Below are 18,579 nucleotides of genomic sequence, written 5' to 3'. Positions count from 1 at the left end.
TCACTGGCAGAGTGAGTCACGTTATTTGAAGTGCATGTCAGCGCAGAGGGGGAAACAATGTGGGAAAACAAAGTATTTGTTGTCTCCCTACTGTAAATATAGTCAACACAAGGTTGCCGTCTGGCAGAGAGAATTGATATGATTACTGTGAGAAAGCACTTGCAGCTCAGGGCTCTTTGGTAACAGCCTTGAACGCTTTCCAACACATCACTCCAGCGTGATGCGTTGCAGGTACGTTGTTAACAGGCTGTCCACACAGCGTTTCCCACATGCCACGCAGGACATGTTGGTGTTAACCTGACATGGCAGCCTGAGTGCTTTGATGCCAATAAAATTGCCGTAGAGTATTTAAACTTTCTATTCTCCAGGGTCGGAGACCATTTATTCCCCCTCAATTGTCAACTGTCTGGCTCCAACACTTTTACGAGTGTGCTCAAGTTAAAAGGATTTTCTTTTTTAATAAGAAAAGGCAGATGGAGGAAAACTTTCAAAGCTTCGAGGGCAACCTCTCCCTATCTGTACTCCATGTTGAAGAAGCACTTTCATTCATTACAATGTCAAATGTATCTATCTTATGAAAGGCAAATCCCATTCAGGTTTTGGAGGCTCGCCATAAAGCACATATTCTGAATCCATAATGTGAAAAGCTGTCACAGTTTCTTTAACAGTGGGCTTGACATGGAGGCTCTAGCCACAATCAAAACACATGTCTCCATGCAGCAAGGCCTCTCCAGTAGCTCTACGGTATAGCTCAAGCACTTAAAGCAAAACTGAGAAAAACAAGTCTCAACCAGAAGCAAATGCTCAGTTTTTCCCGAAGTGAGAGTTCAATAGCCTGGTAAAACCATCCTGATCAGTGCGTCCATGGTGGCTCACCTGGTAGCACGCATACGACAGAGGCTCGGAACCGACGCGGGTTCAAGTCCGACCCGGGGTCCTTTGCCGCATGTGTTCCCCTCTCTTCCTTTTTAAATATACTTTATTAAATTATTCAGTCAGGGGTTACATTTACAGTAAATACATTGTATAAACAGTAGAAAGCAATAATTATCAAAAATAAGAAGTCTTTTAGAAAGTGAGCAGGTGCCAGGGTGTGGGTCTCTTTGTTCTGATGTCCAGTGTTCTTAGTCTTTTCAGTTCTGTTATGATTTGTTTATAGACCACTCCACCCGGGATGACGGCTTGGTGGATAACCGTGGCACATCTCGTTTTCCACAACTTGGCCACGACCACACAAACAACTGTCCAGAAAAAGTCCCCCTCTCTTCCCAGTCCCCACCTTTCCTACTACTCTGCCTACTGTCCTATCAAATAAAGGCAAAAATGCCCCAAAACTAATCTTAAAAAAAACACACACACACACACACACACACACACAGATCACATGAACTCACATTCTGTTTTGTTTTATGGATCACTCTGGACAGTCTGGTTGACAACATAACCGGCCAATTAGGGACGCCGCTGGCAAAACAGTAATGGGGCGCTCCTGAAGCAATTTTGGTAACCTTAACATTAGGAGAGTAATATAAGCCATAAGTGCAGTTATTGCAGAGATAGACTCAATAACAACGATTGAACAAGAACAAGAGTATGCAGCAGCAGACTTTCTCAGCAGAAAAGACGTTTTCGCCATCATCCCGAGTGGATTTGGATTGGAGTTGGATTTGGATTTGCTGATTGGCTGAAGGAGTTGTCTGTCAAGGCAAGTACTCCCGCCCACTGAAATCCATGTGGACGGCTACGAGTCCAGACTGATACTTAGAGTGAACCAGAATGTGAGGTCACGTGATCAGGATGCTTTTTACCAGGCTAAGGGTTCAAGTCAAAGCTTTACCAATTATTATGGCTATGTAAGGCAAAACATTTAAATAGTTTATTTTCCCCTATCTTGACCCTTATCTTATCTTATCTTATCTTATCTTATATCTTATTATCAGTATCACTCATAATGGAGCATGAAAACACTGATGCCACTGGCCATGATAATGAGAACAGCATTATAGAGGGTAACGGAGGTTCAATAATCAAGTGAATAATTATGGCGTGGAAAATGTAAACCCAGAGAACACATTGGGATTAAGGAGCTGTCATGAAAGAAAATGTCTGAAGACACATTCTGATGCGTGATGGGTAGAGGGTGGATAAAAGAGAGGCACTTCCCCAGTTTGAGGAGGTAACTGCAAGTTCACAGAAGTGTAATTGTGCAATCCATCAACTGCACTCTTTGTTGCCTGCCTGGCTGGGATGTGAAATTAAATGCACATAAGTGAGTATAATTTACGGCTGGTCAGAATGGGTAGAGAGTGAGAGTGGCAAAAGTGCTACTTCTGTGTATATCATGTCATGATCGGATTGCTGAAAATACAGCGCTTTTTCCAGGGGAAAGTGAACAAGGGCAAATGGAGCAAAATTTTGCCGGAGTAAAAAAAAAATCTAACTAGAATGGCATTCAGATTAAGGTGGTTGCACATTCTAATGCTACACCTTCAGGGGTTTTCCTGCATAGGAGGAAGTTTTGGTGCCCCCAAAGAGGTTTTAGCCACCCCCCAAAGGTCCAAACCACCCCTAAAGGCACCAAAGACCTATTTGAGTTCAGGACAACCCTGACTGCATACTAACTCAAAATCAAGCATTTTACGGTATCTTTATTTTATTTATTTATCAAGTGTTTTTGGATTTTACCCCCATTTTCTCCCCATTCCCCTTGCTGTCCTGGTCGTTGCTCCACCCCCTCTGCCGATCTGGGGAGAGTTCTAGACTAGCACATGGTTCCTCCGATACATGTGCGATACAGTTTGACCGGCAGGACGTAGCGTGTGGGAGGAACATGCTATTAACCCCCAGTTCCCCTCCCACCCAAACAGGCACCCGAACCAACCAGAGGAGGCGCTAGTGGAGCGACCAGGACACATACCCTTAATCCGGCATCCCACCCGCAGACGTGCACGCAAGACAAATGTCAGACTTATCCAACAATAAAGTGAAATCTAATCTAACACGGCCAACTGTGCCTGTGTGGACGCCCAACCAAGCAGGAGGTAACACGGGGGCGCGAAGCAGGGAATCTACCACTACATTGCCCCATAATTTCTGACAATGACTTATATATTGTATTAGTGTTCAGGATAACTCTGACTATTACCCAAAAGTCAAATGTAGGCTAAACATGACAGTACGCATGACCGATAGTGCTTCCTGTCAATGCGTAGTCAACCCCCCAAAGGCCCGTTATGAGGAGAAACCCTGACCTTGCCACTGAGCGACCCTGTAGTATTGGTTATCCTGTGCGATGCACAGATCATGTGCGTCTTGCTTTGGGGCAGCTGGTAGGTTTTTCTCCAGCTGGGGACATTTCAAGGCTTAAAATGTATACAAGGAACGGGCAAGAAAACATAGTGGCTCCTTAATGACCGCCCACGGAGAATCAAGAGAGAAAGGAATAGTGTTCAAATTACTCTACTGTCGCCATTGGCTATACTGAACAAGCTCGGGTCGTAAACGCTCTCCTCTTTGCTGTAACTTGGCTAAAAACAACACAAACAACCCGCGTGAAGTGAACCCATACAGTAACACATTGTGCTTCTTACTACAATAATGGAGAGCTGTTTAATTGTCTGTTTGTCCGTCCGGAGTTGCTCCGATCACCTCCAAAATTTGCCAAAACACTTGTCAGGGTTCTGGAATGAATCTGGTGCAAAAAAGAAAAGAAAAAAAATGGGGTGCACTACAGCGATATTTTACATTTTTAGGCCTTTACACTCAGAGAGCCATTGGACATCATCAGCATCCATTCCCTGCTTCCCACTGATGTCACCGATTATGTCATTGATGTCACTCAAGTGACATCACTGATGACACCACAATTGCTTGAGTGACATCACCGATGACAATCCCTGATGACTTCGCTCACTGATGACACAATATCAGCCTACAGTAATCTTATCTTTCTTAGGCCATGTCCACACGGAGACGGAAGCGATCTTCTTTTTTTTCCGTTTAAGAAAGGTTTTCCATAAACACGGAATCGTTTCAAGAAATTTGTGTATCCACATGAAACCACTGAATACCACTGTAGCCGCTGTAGTATATATGCCAGGCCGGTAAGTGGCGCTGTAACGTCACAGTGCAACCGTGTGGTCGTCAAACCTCTCACTTCACCATTCACGTTGTATTTGCGAGGGATATATATAGAGCATCCCGAGTATGTCCGTTACACTCAGGGTTTACATTTCATTTCATTCCATTTTGTCCAATATTAAAATATTCCAGAATTGCATGTTGTATTAAAAATAAATATTATTTTTATCTAACACGTTTAGCCTGATTTTGTTTGTGTTATTGTAAAAACTTAGCCACCGCTAAGCCTTCTGGGAAATATCCGATGAAGGGAGGGGAGGGGTGGATGGGAAGAGCCCTGAGGATGTTGTACACGCTGTTCTCCGTGTCCACTTGTTGCTGACGGTGGTAATAGAGGAGCATTATATTTTGCTGCAAGAGCCCTAACAGGCTCAGTAGCTGCTGTAGCACGAACGCTAGTGATGTCCGCCATGATTGTTATTGTTGCTGGCGGAGAGAGGTGGGTCTATGGCGTCATTGGTTCAGGAAAGATGTGTATGGGTTGTAAACATGGAAATGCAAGGGTGGCGTCTTCAGATTTATTTACTCTGGGACCCGGTTTCAAAAAATTTACGTATACTCCCAGAACGCTGGTTCCGTCTATACGAGAAAAAACTTTAGCGGATACACCTAAACTCGTCTCCGTGTGGACATGGCCTTAGTCTTGCACTGGTGGGCAGGTCGTAGATTGAGAATGTAGGGAAATAGTGGATGGATAAATCCAGGAGGTGGTAATGCAATGTAAAGGATGCCAACTGCCATAAAACACCACAGAAGAAGAAGAAGATGGTGGGCAGGCCATGAGCAGTGGGCAGCTTTCTTGTGTACAGCGCCCAGGAACCATCTTCAAATCCTGTCACTGGTCAGATGATGATCTTCTGCATGTTTTTGGTGGGGGTCCATACCGATGTTGTATGAAGGAAACCCACGGGAGCACGGGGAGAAGATACAAACTCCACACAGAAAGGCCCTTTTGACGAGATAGCCCACCTGGGCTGTAGCCACTAAGGACATGGGGGAGGGACACCCTCAGCGCCCACAACGTCCCAGGCAGGAATCAACCCAGGACCTTCTAGCTGTGAGGCAGCAGCGCTACCACTGCACTACTGTGCCCCCAAGCTGCTTAGAAACTAAGCAGGTCCTTGCCGTTCTCTCAAGAACGGCACCCGGATGTTGGTGGTGCAGATGATGGACAAGGTGGTTGAATGTGATATGTATGTAGGGACAAACAAGGTGAAAGGATCTTGCTGCCAAGAATTCCTCACCATGACAGAAATGATGAGCTTCCCTTCACCTTTGTCAGACGGAAGTTCCCAATCAGATTGGCTTTCTCATTTACCATCAACAAAGGTCAAGGACAAGAGAATGACTGAGTTGGCATCTACCTACCTCAGCCAGTGTTTGCTCATGGCCAGCTCTACACAGCCTTCTCCAGGGGAAAGCGAGCCAGCAGCATGAAAGTACTTATTGAAGACTATGAGGAGGGAATAACACACAACATCGTCTATAAGGAGCTGTTGTAATCCTGTACTCATACAAACATTTGCATAACTGTGCCCATGGCACATCATCTCCAGAGTCTTCACCCTAGAAATCGCGCACGATTTCTAGTCACCATTCCCGCACGAGTCCACACAGCAAGTTCACACCTGTCCAAATCATTTGAAAGCAAAAAGTGAGTCCGTACCCAACAATGTAGATGTGGAAAACCACCTACTGTAACACTACCATCTTCTACGTTCTGAGAGAGAGAGAGACAGGGAGAGAGAGAGAGAGAGAGAGAGAGAGAGAGATTCTGAGCATGGGCTATGGCAAAGAAGACAGAGAGAGGGGGAGTCACTAGTATGCTACTACTCTTAGTATTATGAGCTTGAATAGTTAAGGTGCCACTATTTTGAATTTGTAGCCTACTTTTCAGCAGTTGTGACATTGTGTGACATTGGCACAATGATGGTGAGGGAAGCAAAGTGGCCATCAGGCCACAGACGCTCCTTATCTGAGAAGTGCTACTCTCATAGGTTATCACTGCTCAGCTGTCCACCCAATCACTACCAAGACCTTTCCTGGATATCTCTGAGATTGGTTCTTGTAAACGTACGTGTGTGTGTGTGTGTGTGTGTGTGTGTGTGTGTGTGTGTGTGTGTGTGTGTGTGTGTGTATGCGCGGGCGCGCGCGTGCGAGTGTGTGTGTGTGTGCGTGCGTGTGTGTGTGTCCTCTAACTCTCTCTCGCTGACTGTTCTGTCTGTCTGTCTGTCTGTCTGTCTGTCTGCTTCCATTTCTCTCCTCTCGCTCTCTCTGTCAACTGTAAACTTGTGCACTTATAGAAAATTCCTACCACACTGACACTCATCCAGCTAAAAGCACCCGGCTATGCCAAAAATATGTCAAGTCAACGCCTTTTACACATGATGATTATTGACAGGGCAGGATTAAGTGGGGCTGGGATTCTCCATACTTCAGCAGTTCATAATTGGAGCGACAATTCACCGTGGAACAGTGACTGCTCAAACCGCCTCCGGAGATGTGACTAATATCTGCCAGTCACATTGTCCTCAAATCAGGTAGACAGTAGTCTGAGGGAATCTGCAATGATCCCAACAATGCAACACTTGCCTATGTCTTACACAGCGTATGCAGTGATGGAAAGATGGCATAATAGTGCACAATGTTAATGCACTGTAATGTCAGAATGGTTTATATAAAACTATAGCGACTAAGGTTGAGTCAGTTCTGGACTGATTTTGGGCTGAATGTAAAAAAAAATATATATATATATATTCTCATGAAACTGGCAGATTGCCTATGGTTGGTGAGTAAGAGTATTCCTCTTATTTCAGGAAAAAAATTGGCATGTATAAATGTTTGAGAAAAATCATTTACTTAATAACTAGCTCTTTTCCACCAAAGAAAGGTATGACAAATTTATCATATTTGAACTTGTATAAAATAAAATAAAATAAAATAAAACAAGAATAAATAAAGAGAACAACTATATCACCTAGTGCTAGTGGAACCAATATTGGCACTGAAAAACAATCCAGCCAACTTTTCATATAATCTCCAACTTTCCGTGTGTGTGTGTGTGTGTGTGTGTGTGTGTGTGTGTGTGTGTGTGTGTGTGTGTGTGTGTGTGTGTGTGTGTGTGTAAGTGTGTGGGTGGCAGGCAGAAGATGGAACTCTGATCAGTTTTTTCTCCACTGTCTCTCTGAATCAAAGATGTATTGCTCTATCCCTTCAGCCGAAGCGGTGTGTGTGTGTGTGTGTGTGTGTGTGTGTGCTTTGCGTGTGTGTGTGTGTGTGTGTGTGTGTGTGTGTGTGTGTGCGTGCGTGTGTGCGTGTGCTTTGCGTGTGTGTGTCTCTGTATGTATGTATGCGTATGTTACGTAGATGTGTGTGTCCATCAACGGGCACAGGAAGAAATGGCCATTATGGTAACACGGTAAACCCCCCCCTTGCTTATGTTTTATTTGATTGAATACATTTTATGGCGGCTTTATGGAAATGACCGGACACGCTCCATTTTCCTGTTTTTCAGACGAGGGCTTTTGTTTGTCACACCACAGCGCACATCATAGAAACCAATCAAAATGCCTTGCCACGGCTCGTAATAGGAATGCAAACTGCAAACTGCATTACACTTTCATCCCAGATTGCGGAGAGCAGGGGCAGGATAAATGAGTGTGTGATTAGAGAGAAGAGCTCTTCTAGAGGCAGCTGTCCTATTCCCTTTAGACCTGGAGAACACCCAGTAATGGCTCTGAACTGACAACAAACCGCAGGTCTGTCATTAGCCGGGTGTCTTCCAGCCCCTCCACAGAGGTAAGTGGGCTCCAAAGTGACACACAAGCAATCTTATTTACCTCTTGCATATGCTTTTACTTCTTCCCTCTCTATTCGTCCGTCTCCGACGCAGAGTTAGATTAGCCTCTCGCTCCTTCGCGTTCCGAGTATATGCAATCTCAAGGTAATTATTATTTTGTGCTTCCTAAATTGAAAACAAGAGAACAAATGCATTTCTATCTTCTGTCATTAAAACGATGTCTCTGAGACAAGATGCAGCTTTAAGTCATCCAGTTTGAGGTCCTTATGTACAAAGACTTGCTGAGCCAAATGATTAGAATTCCTCTAAATAAAAGGGAGGTCTGCAAAATAACTTCTCTTGCCTTGACCTGAATAGGAAAACTCTTCCCCCTGTGTGGGCATCCGGGTAGTGCAGTGGTAGACTGACTGCCTACCAATATGAGGGGTCGCAGGTTCGAACCACTGCATTACAATGATATACAATACATATTGGCACAATTGGCCCCGTCTGCGGGTGGGAAGCCGGATTAGGCGTATGTGTCCTGGTCGCTGCACTAGTGCCTCCTCTCGTCGGTCGGGGGGCGCCAGCTTGGACGGAGGGGAACTAGGGGGATTAGCGTGATCCTCCCATGCACTACAGCCTGTCGGTGAAACGTCTCGCCGTCAGGTGAAAAGAAGCGGCTGGTCTCTGCACATGTATCGGAGCCATTCAAAGCAGAGCTGTAACAAGTAAGGTTGAAAACCTGTCATCCTTTGACAACTAGGGCTTGAGGTTGGATCACTCACATGTAAGAGAGATCTAACCTGGTCATACTGCTCACACCTCCACAACCTCTCTCATCATCCTCTCTCAGGTGTTCCTGGTCATACTGCTCACACCTCCACTCCCTCTCTTATCCTCCTCTCTCAGGTGTTCCTGGTCATACTGTTCACACCTCCACTCCCTCTCTTATCCTCCTCTCTCAGGTGTTCCTGGTCATCCTGCTCACACCTCCACGACCTCTCTTATCCTCCTCTCTCACGTGTTCCTGGTCATACTGCTCACACCTCCACTCCCTGTCTTATCCTCCTCTCTCAGGTGTTCCTGGTCATACTGCTCACACCTCCACTCCCTCTCATATCATCCTCTCAGGTGTTCCTGGTCATACTGCTCACACCTCCACTCCCTCTCTTATCCTCCTCTCTCAGGTGTTCCTGGTCATCCTGCTCACACCTCCACGACCTCTCTTATCCTCCTCTCTCACGTGTTCCTGGTCATACTGCTCACACCTCCACTCCCTGTCTTATCCTCCTCTCTCAGGTGTTCCTGGTCATACTGCTCACACCTCCACTCCCTCTCATATCATCCTCTCAGGTGTTCCTGGTCATACTGCTCACACCTCCACTCCCTCTCTTATCCTCCTCTCAGCTGTGTTCCTGTCCTCATGGCCATGCAGCAGAGTCATCTCAGAGTATCTAGCTGGGAGGCAGAGGGAACTCATCCGAGTATAAAATTCTCTGGTCCTCTACGAATGTTAAAGCAGTCACCTATAAAACTCGCTCCATCAGTTTCCCCCGCCGTTTACATTTCTTTCCTTGTCATTTCCACCCCAAAACTCTTATGGTGAATAGACAGCATGGTGAATAGACAGCATGGCACATCAGACAAACAGACAGCATGGCACATCAGACAAATAGACAGCATGGCACATCAGACAAATAGACAGCATGGCACATCAGACAAATAGACAGCATGGCACATCAGACAAATAGACAGCATGGCACATCAGACAAACAGACAGCATGGCACATCAGACAAATAGACAGCATGGCACATCGGACAAATAGACAGCATGGCACATCAGACAAATAGACAGCATGGCACATCGGACAAATAGACAGCATGGCACATCGGACAAATAGACAGCATGGCACATCGGACAAATAGACAACATGGCACATCAGACAAATAGACAGCATGGCACATCAGACAAATAGACAGCATGGCACATCAGACAAATAGACAGCATGGCACATCAGACAAATAGACAGCATGGCACATCAGACAAACAGACAGCATGGCACATCAGACAAATAGACAGCATGGCACATCGGACAAATAGACAGCATGGCACATCAGACAAATAGACAGCATGGCACATCAGACAAATAGACAGCATGGCACATCAGACAAATAGACAGCATGGCACATCAGACAAATAGACAGCATGGCACATCGGACAAATAGACAGCATGGCACATCAGACAAATAGACAGCATGGCACATCAGACAAATAGACAGCATGGCACATCGGACAAATAGACAGCATGGCACATCGGACAAACTGGCAAAATGCGCAGACCTATTTGTTTTATTCAACGCTTCCTATGTGTACTCTCTACAGTACAAACCATGCTCCATTGTATTCAAGTAGCTAGTGGCAGAACTCCTGCTAAACTTTAACAAGAGCTGAAACTGATATGTAAAACTTTGACAGCGGATTTGTAAAAGACACACACACACACACACAGGATGGCGTGCACACACACATACACAGGATGGCGTGCACACGCACACACGCACACACACACACACACACGCACACACACACACACACACGCACACACACAGCAAATTGCCCTCATGCTTGCTTTAAAAAAATGCAACATTCAAAGACTGGGTCTGGGCTGGGTGATTCCCGTTTTGCCACTTAAGCGGCTGGGGGCTGGGGGCTGGTGCATTGTGCCAGCTCGTGTTCAGGGTCGTGCCTGTGTCACTTAAAGACTCTCTAATGAGAGCCAGACAAGCGCGCTGCGCCCAGCCGAGCGCAGCCGAGATTCTAACAGCTAACCACAACATGAGAGCACTGGTGCCTGAGGAAAAAGAGAAAGAAAAATCCAGAACTAAGTCCAATATAAGACATCTAATAAGAGAAAGAGAAAGGGAATTCTGAATATTTCTCTTGAAACGGTTACAAAGAATTGTGATCCAACTCATCAGTCAAAAGTTTTCCATTTGATGTCTGAGGGGAGGGGGTGGGGAGGGGTGGGAGGAGGATAAGAGATGAGAATGAAAAGCCGGGAAGGCACAATGGGACCTGTCCTGTAGAATGCTAAGCTCTGAAAGCCAAGCCGGAGTGAAGTGTAGTGCTGTGTACCAATGATATTCTTGACTGACTGACAGCCGCTAGTCAGAAATCTCACTCACAGAAAGGGAGAGAGAGAGAGAGAGAGAGAGAGAGAGAGATAGAGAGAGAGAGAGAGGGAGGGAGAGGGAAGGAGGGAGAGAGCGTGAAAGACACAAAGAGAGGCACCCAAAGCCCACAATTCTTAAGAAGTTAAAAGAAAATCACACCCAAGAGAAGAAGTGGTGCAGGTTTCGGAGCAGTGAATGTGACCTGACTTTGGTAATAATAATAACATAGGCCTAGGCCACTCCCCCCCCCCCCCCCCTATGTGCACAGGCTACTCCTGATTGGTCTATCCTCTCACGCTACAAACAGACACCTTGTGCTACAAACGGACACACATGTCACCTATAGAAGCGGCTGCACCGCTTAAAAAGTAAGTTGTGTTGTCGCGTTTACTATTCACAACACACATGAGCAGATTCACATCGGAAATGTCACCTCCTTCATCTATGAGTAAGCAACTGCAATATTTAGAGAGTGTTGACCAACAGGAACACAACATTCAGTGCCTAAAAATCTAAAATCTATAATATTGATTGAACAATAGGATTGTATTGGGTTTTTTTTTATGAAGCCTTTCTTATTTACTTTAATTCAGGGAGTAGATGTTTTACCGGGCATCAAGAACCTATTTTTTATATGCAGGGATTGCAGGCATTAGCTTGCCTGCCCACGTAGAGTATTCATTTTTCAGCATAGCTATAACCACTTCAACACACTGCACAGCACAGGAAATGTGCCGACACAGAAAGCGGACGGTTGGAGAATTTAAACAGTGTTGGACTCACACACTGTTGTTCAACATGAATATTCAATGCACATCTTACAGGCCATTATGCTCCCATTCCAACCAAGTTTCACCTGGGATTGTATTTCGCTGTGAAGACTGGCGATAGATATAGATTTGTAACTGCCGAGACAGTGTGCGGGAGTTTCTGCTCTACTAACTGCCACTACACAAACACAAATGATGCAAATAAATGACTTGCTACATGCTAAAATTCTGATAAAATTGTTAACTGCTGCACAGATGAAAAGCCCTCCCCCACCCCCACACAGCCCCCCAAAAAAACAAAAAAACAAAAAGACCCCCACCATATTTTAAGTGGTGCATTGGATAAGAGACGTGTGTCCGTTTGCACCTGAGGTGAGCATGAAATGTGCCCTAGGCTCCTCCCCTGGCTCCAGAAGGAAGTGAGAGAGCGAGTTTCACAGTGAAGGGGGAGAGAGACAGAGGGCTCAAAGCCGTAAGGTGAAACATGCGCGTGCGTGCGTGCACGCACACACACACACACACACACACACACACACACACGATTTCAGACGGCAGCCCGTCTTTATTGTCACACTACAACACATGCATGCGGCCACTACACACACTCATGCTGACGGTGGCCGGTGAAATATGTCCTCTGCATTTGACCCATCCAGGCTTGTCCTTTCCTCCAGGGGGCAGGCCAGGAGCAGTGGTCGGTATTTCTTTCCAGCGCCCGGGGACCTTCATTGGACCATCATTGGACCAACTTCGGTTGTCGTCATTGGTCGGATAACGATCTTCTGCATGTTTTTAGTGGGGGGTTATGTACGGAGGACCCCCCTGGGGGGTACGGGGAGAACATGCAAACTCCACACAGAAAGGCCCTTTCGATGAGATAGCCCACCTGGGCAGTAGGCACTGAAGATATGGGGGGGTCACAACTCCAGCGGCCACAGCGTCCCAGGTGGGAATCGAACCCAGGACCTTCGAGCTGTGAGGCGACTAGGGATGTCGACGGTTAACCGTTAACCGGTTAACCGCCGACAACGTCATTGGTCGGTTAAGCATGTCGGTCAAACGGTTAATTTGCATATTAAATTGGCATACAACGTGTTGCCAATATGGTGTTTTTTTTCCCTCCTTCGCGGTAAGCAACAATGTTAACTAGCCTAAGTAGTTACTGTAGCAGCATTATATAGGAATTAAAAGCTCCTGCCACTGCCAGAACAACATTCATTTAGAGAAAGGCTTTTCCAAATGGAAAAGCAGTGTGCACTGTCCGCCTCTCCCCCCGCGTGCGAGATGTGCTCTGTGATAAACTCAGCTCCACACATGCGCCACACCCCCGCCTCCCCTCTGCTTTGACCAGACGGGAGAAGACGCCCGCCTGCCCTGTGCAGACTACAGCGAGCCAGTCAGTCATGCTCCTTCTGTGTTCCAGCCACTGTCATGAGACCATGAGGTTACTTTCAATGACGCGTTTCAAAACAAGCTGCGTCTTCCACATCGATTCACTGAGGAATCCACACTTTTACCGTAAATTGAGTTCTCTCCGGGTCTGTCTGTCTCTCAGGTGTAATAAACCCACAACGATTACAGCAAGAGTGAGAATGCTCTTCTAAACACATCGGCTATTAATATATAATTATTTCTCTGCATCTCATATTAGATCGGTAAAAAGTTTGGACAGCCTGCCTCATTTGTTCATCCTCCCGAGTCCCGCAATGCTGACAGCTGTCAGCGTGCGGACTTGCTGCACTCGTCGTCATGTCGTGCAGCCGGACACACAGAGAGCATAATAGCCACCTACAGCCCTCGTCGCAGATAAAGAGAGAGAGGGAGAAGCGTGGAGAGAGAAGCAAACTATTTTTTTGCAGATCTCAAAAGCAGGTAAACCACTGTTGAATTAGTGAGAATGTCAGAAGGAGAGAGCAATAAGCGCTTTGTCAGTGTGCCCTGCAGCGTGAAGGCTTGGGGCGGTGTCTTGATGTGCTATTCAAAGTGGAAATTCGTTCAATTAGCGACACGTTTCGTTCTGAGGTTTTAAAATTAGTTTCTGCTGGTTTTATTAGACTATTTACGACACATGCAGTAAGATAATTCATTTAAGAATTGTGAGCGTGAGTATGGGTTTTTTCCCTCCGTATTTCCCCCTTCTGCAAATGCGTGCAGCTCCTATCATAGCCTATCCGAGGAATGTTTTTGTTTAGATGGCTGGAGGATTTAACTTGTCTTCTCGTTTTGTTAATGTGTTTTTTTCTGCTTGTAGATGTAAAAATAAACGCTTTCTACTGAAAAAAAATCAAGCATTTGGTAGGCCTAAGGTTTAATGGGGCACAGACAGTAAAATAGCGCATTTTAATCTTCTCGGTTAACCGACAGTTGTCGGCTAATGAGTGTCGGTTGTCGGTCAAGAAAAATTATGATTTTCGACATCCCTAGAGGCGACAGCGCTTACCACTGCACCACCGTACCACACACACACACACACACACACACACACACACACACACACACAGTGCCAGGGCTCGACGTTAAGGAGCATATTGTATTGTGATCCGTGGCAAATCCGGAGCGGACTTTTGAGCTGTCTTTCTGTTATATTGTTGAAACTGGAGTGAACTCTCAGACTACGTGTACTTTGTGACTGGATTGAACTCTGAAGTGCATCTAGTGTATATACTTCACAACGGGGATGTGATTTTTTTCAGTCAGGGAACATACATGTATAGTATACATGTAATTCATGAGTATGGTTTTAATTTCACAGTCAATTTTATTTAAATGTGATGTGCCATTGGTTGCAATGAGAAAATAGATGGTATGTAATGTATATGTACTGTACTTTTTTTCTGTGCATAATGTGGCGTTTCTCATACTGCAATAACACTTGAATGAATTTCAGTAAGTCTGTGAATTGTCTGGAAATCACCCTCATTGACCACTGCTGTAAACGAGTCCTTACTCATATCATAAAGCCTGTGAATGTTCCAAATTAAGATGTTGGCACCCAGGCATGGGTGGGCTGTTTGATTGAGATCAAGCTCTACGCCCACACTGTTATAAAGTCTGTTTAAAAGGTCTGAATCAGAGGGCCCGGCCCATTCAGGATTCAATGTCGGGCTTTCTTTCCCACTCATGTTGCCGGCTGGTATTCCCAAAGGAAGGACGCCACCGGCCCGGCTTCGCCCCTCAGATCTCCATCGAAGGCTACACACCCTTCTCCTTCACAAGCCAAGGCAAAGGTCTCTGACTGACAGTGCATGCATGATTACTACTGGTGCTGTAATTCACTGCCCACTGTAATCCGCCACACGCATCTTAGCATCTGTAGTAATGTAACCATAATGACAATCAGCTTTCCCTCCCCTGTGAAGTATTCCACAACCAAAACCACAAATTAAACAGTGGAAAAACAACTGCTTCACAACTGCCTGTGAACACATTCTTGTCAGTATGTCCCGCTCTGTCGCTCTGCACTTTCAACATGCAAACATGTGACAAACACACACAGAAAAACAGCAGCTGTTTACTCACCGATTCCTGGCTCTTGTCCTTTGCATCATAGACCGTTAGCTTGACTAGTGTCTCTGGGCTAGCAGGATACTCTGGAGGGAAGGTCACCCCCGTCAGAAACAGCGGGTCTCTGTTCGCCTGTCAGAAAGAGGCACAATACAGAAAAAGATTGAGAAGTGTGTGTGTGTGTGTGTGTGTGTGTGTGTGTGTGTGTGTGTGTGTGTGTGTGTGTGTGTGTGTGTGTGTGCGTGTGCGTGCGCACATCCCATACACATGTGTACTGCAACACTCATGTTCATGAGAAGACAGAAGCCGATGAGAGAACAGAGGGGAGGGAGACTTGTGCGGATGAATGAGCCGACAGCTGGGCTCACATGGGCTTCCTCCTCCTGGCGTTTGTCTCTGCTCCCCTCTCCTCCCTGCTCCTCTCCTCTCTGCTCCCCTCACCTCCCTGCTGCCTCTCCTCCCTGCTGCCTCTCCTCCCTGCTGCCTCTCCTCCCTGCTCCCCTCTCCTCCCTGCTCCTCTCCTCTCTGCTCCCCTCACCTCCCTGCTGCCTCTCCTCCCTGCTGCCTCTCCTCCCTGCTGCCTCTCCTCCCTGCTGCCTCTCCTCCCTGCTGCCTCTCCTCCCTGCTGCCTCTCCTCCCTGCTCCCCTCACCTCCCTGCTGCCTCTCTTCCCTGCTCCCCTCAGCTCCCTGCTGCCTCTCCTCCCTGCTGCCTCTCCTCCCTGCTCCCCTCACCTCCCTGCTGCCTCTCCTCTCTGCTCCCCTCAGCTCCCTGCTGCCTCTCCTCTCTGCTGCCTCTCCTCCCTGCTGCCTCTCCTCTCTGCTGCCTCTCCTCCCTGCTGCCTCTCCTCTCTGCTGCCTCTCCTCCCTGCTGCCTCTCCTCTCTGCTGCCTCTCCTCCCTGCTGCCTCTCCTCCCTGCTGCCTCACCTCCCTGCTGCCTCACCTCCCTGCTGCCTCTCCTCCCTGCTCCCCTCACCTCCCTGCTGCCTCTCCTCCCTGCTGCCTCTCCTCTCTGCTGCCTCTCCTCTCTGCTGCCTCTCCTCTCTGCTGCCTCTCCTCTCTGCTGCCTCTCCTCCCTGCTGCCTCTCCTCTCTGCTGCCTCTCCTCCCTGCTGCCTCTCCTCTCTGCTCCTCTCCTCCCTGCTGCCTCTCCTCTCTGCTGCCTCTCCTCTCTGCTGCCTCTCCTCTCTGCTGCCTCTCCTCCCTGCTGCCTCTCCTCTCTGCTGCCTCTCCTCCCTGCTGCCTCTCCTCTCTGCTCCTCTCCTCCCTGCTGCCTCTCCTCTCTGCTCCCCTCAGCTCCCTGCTGCCTCTCCTCCCTGCTGCCTCTCCTCCCTGCTGCCTCTCCTCTCTGCTGCCTCTCCTCTCTGCTGCCTCTCCTCTCTGCTGCCTCTCCTCCCTGCTGCCTCTCCTCTCTGCTGCCTCTCCTCCCTGCTGCCTCTCCTCTCTGCTCCTCTCCTCCCTGCTGCCTCTCCTCTCTGCTCCTCTCCTCTCTGCTGCCTCTCCTCTCTGCTCCCCTCTCCTCCCTGCTGCCTCTCCTCTCTGCTGCCTCTCCTCTCTGCTGCCTCTCCTCTCTGCTCCCCTCTCCTCCCTGCTGCCTCTCCTCCCTGCTGCCTCTCCTCTCTGCTGCCTCTCCTCTCTGCTCCTCTCCTCCCTGCTGTCTCTCCTCTCTGCTCCTCTCCTCTCTGCTGCCTCTCCTCTCTGCTCCTCTCCTCCCTGCTGCCTCTCCTCTCTGCTCCTCTCCTCCCTGCTGTCTCTCCTCTCTGCTCCTCTCCTCTCTGCTGTCTCTCCTCTCTGCTCCTCTCCTCCCTGCTGCCTCTCCTCTCTGCTCCTCTCCTCCCTGCTGTCTCTCCTCTCTGCTCCTCTCCTCCCTGCTGCCTCTCCTCTCTGCTCCTCTCTGCTGCCTCTCCTCTCTGCTCCTCTCCTCCCTGCTGCCTCTCCTCTCTGCTCCTCTCCTCTCTGCTGCCTCTCCTCTCTGCTCCCCTCTCCTCCCTGCTGCCTCTCCTCTCTGCTGCCTCTCCTCTCTGGTGCCTCTCCTCTCTGCTCCCCTCTCCTCCCTGCTGCCTCTCCTCCCTGCTGCCTCTCCTCTCTGCTGCCTCTCCTCTCTGCTGCCTCTCCTCTCTGCTCCCCTCACCTCCCTGCTGCCTCTCCTCTCTGCTCCTTGCTGCCTCTCCTGGGCACACAAAGGGGGAAGATAGAGCTCTCCCTGGTGGGTCAACCTGGAGCTCTGGCACAACTGGAGCCCACCCACCGAGAGGGCAGGCCAGCAGGTGCGTTGGCACAGTGGCAGAGTGCCAGTGGGATTACCTGCCACAGCAACCTGGGCTGGGCCTTCGCACATACCAGAGGGCTACACGGCTTCAGCTAGTCACATTAGCTCACAACCTTTCTGGAATCACCATTACCAGAACAGCCTGAGGAAGGCCTGACAACAAAACACATGTACCTATGTGTGTGTTTTGTCTTATTTGCCCTTATAAATGAAGGCATTTTTAAATGTTACTCACAGTCGTGCCTGGATCTGAACTCTTAAACTCTGCACACTCCAGACGTATATTTTATTTTTATTTTGTTACCCAGTCATCTTCACTTGTAGTTAGTATCACCTGTTTGGAGAATCTTATTGGAAAACGTGACAATATCTTTTAATACGGCAGATCTCTCCAACAGTATCAAGAATGATGATGTGCTTCTTTTATTTGCATTGTAAACAAGATGTATTTCACTCGATGTCAGCCCATATCAGTAGATATGAGAGATTAGATATGTAGCAGATATGAGATAAGACCCTAACCCTATATAAGATTTTAAAAGTAAATTTGAGAACATGTGTTAAGTTGGATACTCCCTTCACTACTCCAAGCATAAACTACACAGGATCTTCCTTTCTGTCTCGCCACTGTGTGACAGATGTCATGTGTCAGAGGGCACACTATCTCATGCCTTCTGGTTCTGTCCTTCACTAACAGGATTCTGGGCCAAAATATTTGACTGGTACTCTAAGGCCTACAAAATAACCCTTCAGCCGGAGGCAGAACTCGCCATCTTCGGCTGCTCGGAGTCCTCTCTGAACTTCCCTACAGCTGTGCAACAATCTCTGACACTAGGGACAACAGTCGCCAAAACGCTCATTCTGAAGGAATGGAAGTCCTCCTCTCCACCTTCTTTTCAGGTGTGGCTGATGGACATGATCTCTGTTGTACAGCTGGAGAGAC

At 47.7% G+C, this 18,579-nt stretch overlaps 1 protein-coding gene across 2 annotated transcripts in view; it reads right to left on the bottom strand.

Moving 5' to 3' along the window:
- Nucleotides 1-18,579, bottom strand: part of inpp4b (inositol polyphosphate-4-phosphatase type II B) — a 175,035-nt gene that overhangs the window by 150,359 nt on the left and 6,097 nt on the right. For both annotated transcript variants that reach the window (XM_083655610.1, XM_083655613.1), the window contains exon 2: nt 15,385-15,501. In XM_083655610.1, the coding sequence (XP_083511736.1) occupies nt 15,385-15,501 (117 nt within the window). The remainder of the gene's footprint in view (nt 1-15,384; nt 15,502-18,579) is intronic.

This window comes from Poromitra crassiceps (genome assembly GCF_964638095.1).
Source record: "Poromitra crassiceps genome assembly, chromosome: 19".
Taxonomy (NCBI): domain Eukaryota; kingdom Metazoa; phylum Chordata; class Actinopteri; order Beryciformes; family Melamphaidae; genus Poromitra; species Poromitra crassiceps.
The sequence above is the reverse complement of the archived record's forward strand: the minus strand, read 5'-3'. Positions and strand labels throughout refer to the sequence as shown.